The 669-nt window shown below is 47.7% G+C and overlaps 1 protein-coding gene across 1 annotated transcript; it reads left to right on the forward strand.

The window, feature by feature from the left end:
- Positions 1-129: 129 nt before the first annotated feature.
- Positions 130-441, forward strand: Pmar_PMAR000692 (histone H4, putative; the record flags this gene model as incomplete). The annotated part of the gene is made up of 1 exon (XM_002777579.1): positions 130-441. The coding sequence occupies one exon, from the start codon at positions 130-132 to the stop codon at positions 439-441; it is 312 nt and encodes a 103-aa protein (XP_002777625.1).
- Between the last annotated feature and the right edge of the window lie 228 nt (positions 442-669).

The following is a 669-nucleotide window of genomic DNA, read 5'->3' on the forward strand; positions in this document are numbered from 1 at the left end:
GTGGATCATGTGATTTATATCAATTATGTCCCTCTGTCGCTACGCCCAGTATTTAGCACGCTTTTGATGCCGGTGAAAATGCATTGCGTTGGGATTGAACCCAGGTCCTGTTGTTCAGTAAAGTATCACATGTCCGGCCGCGGTAAAGGAGGTAAGGGTCTTGGCAAAGGCGGAGCGAAGCGTCATCGTAAGGTTCTGCGTGATAACATCCAGGGTATCACCAAGCCGGCCATTCGAAGACTGGCACGTCGTGGTGGAGTGAAGCGCATATCTGGCCTCATCTACGAAGAGACTCGAGGCATCCTGAAGGTCTTTCTCGAGAACGTTATCAAGGATACGGTTACATACACTGAGCATGCTAGCAGGAAGACGGTTACGGCCCTTGATGTGGTGTATGCGTTGAAGAGGCAAGGCAAGACTCTCTATGGCTTCGGTGGTTAGTTATGAATTCACTTGTATATTTTTTTCATCGTCATTCTGCTAATGATTCAAGTCCATTACATTCAGCACTGAATATCGACAGCATGTGGTTAGTGATTTCATGCCAAACGGTTTGCGTTGTCAAGTTGCATCCTCCTCCTGCTCGATCCGCTTTGGTATCCTGGGTCGTAAACCATCGTATTTTATGATGACTGGGGACTTCACAAATTGTCTGTCGTGGAGGTGTGG

This window comes from Perkinsus marinus, assembly GCF_000006405.1.
Source record: "Perkinsus marinus ATCC 50983 genomic scaffold scf_1104296951448, whole genome shotgun sequence".
Taxonomy (NCBI): Eukaryota; Perkinsozoa; order Perkinsida; family Perkinsidae; genus Perkinsus; species Perkinsus marinus.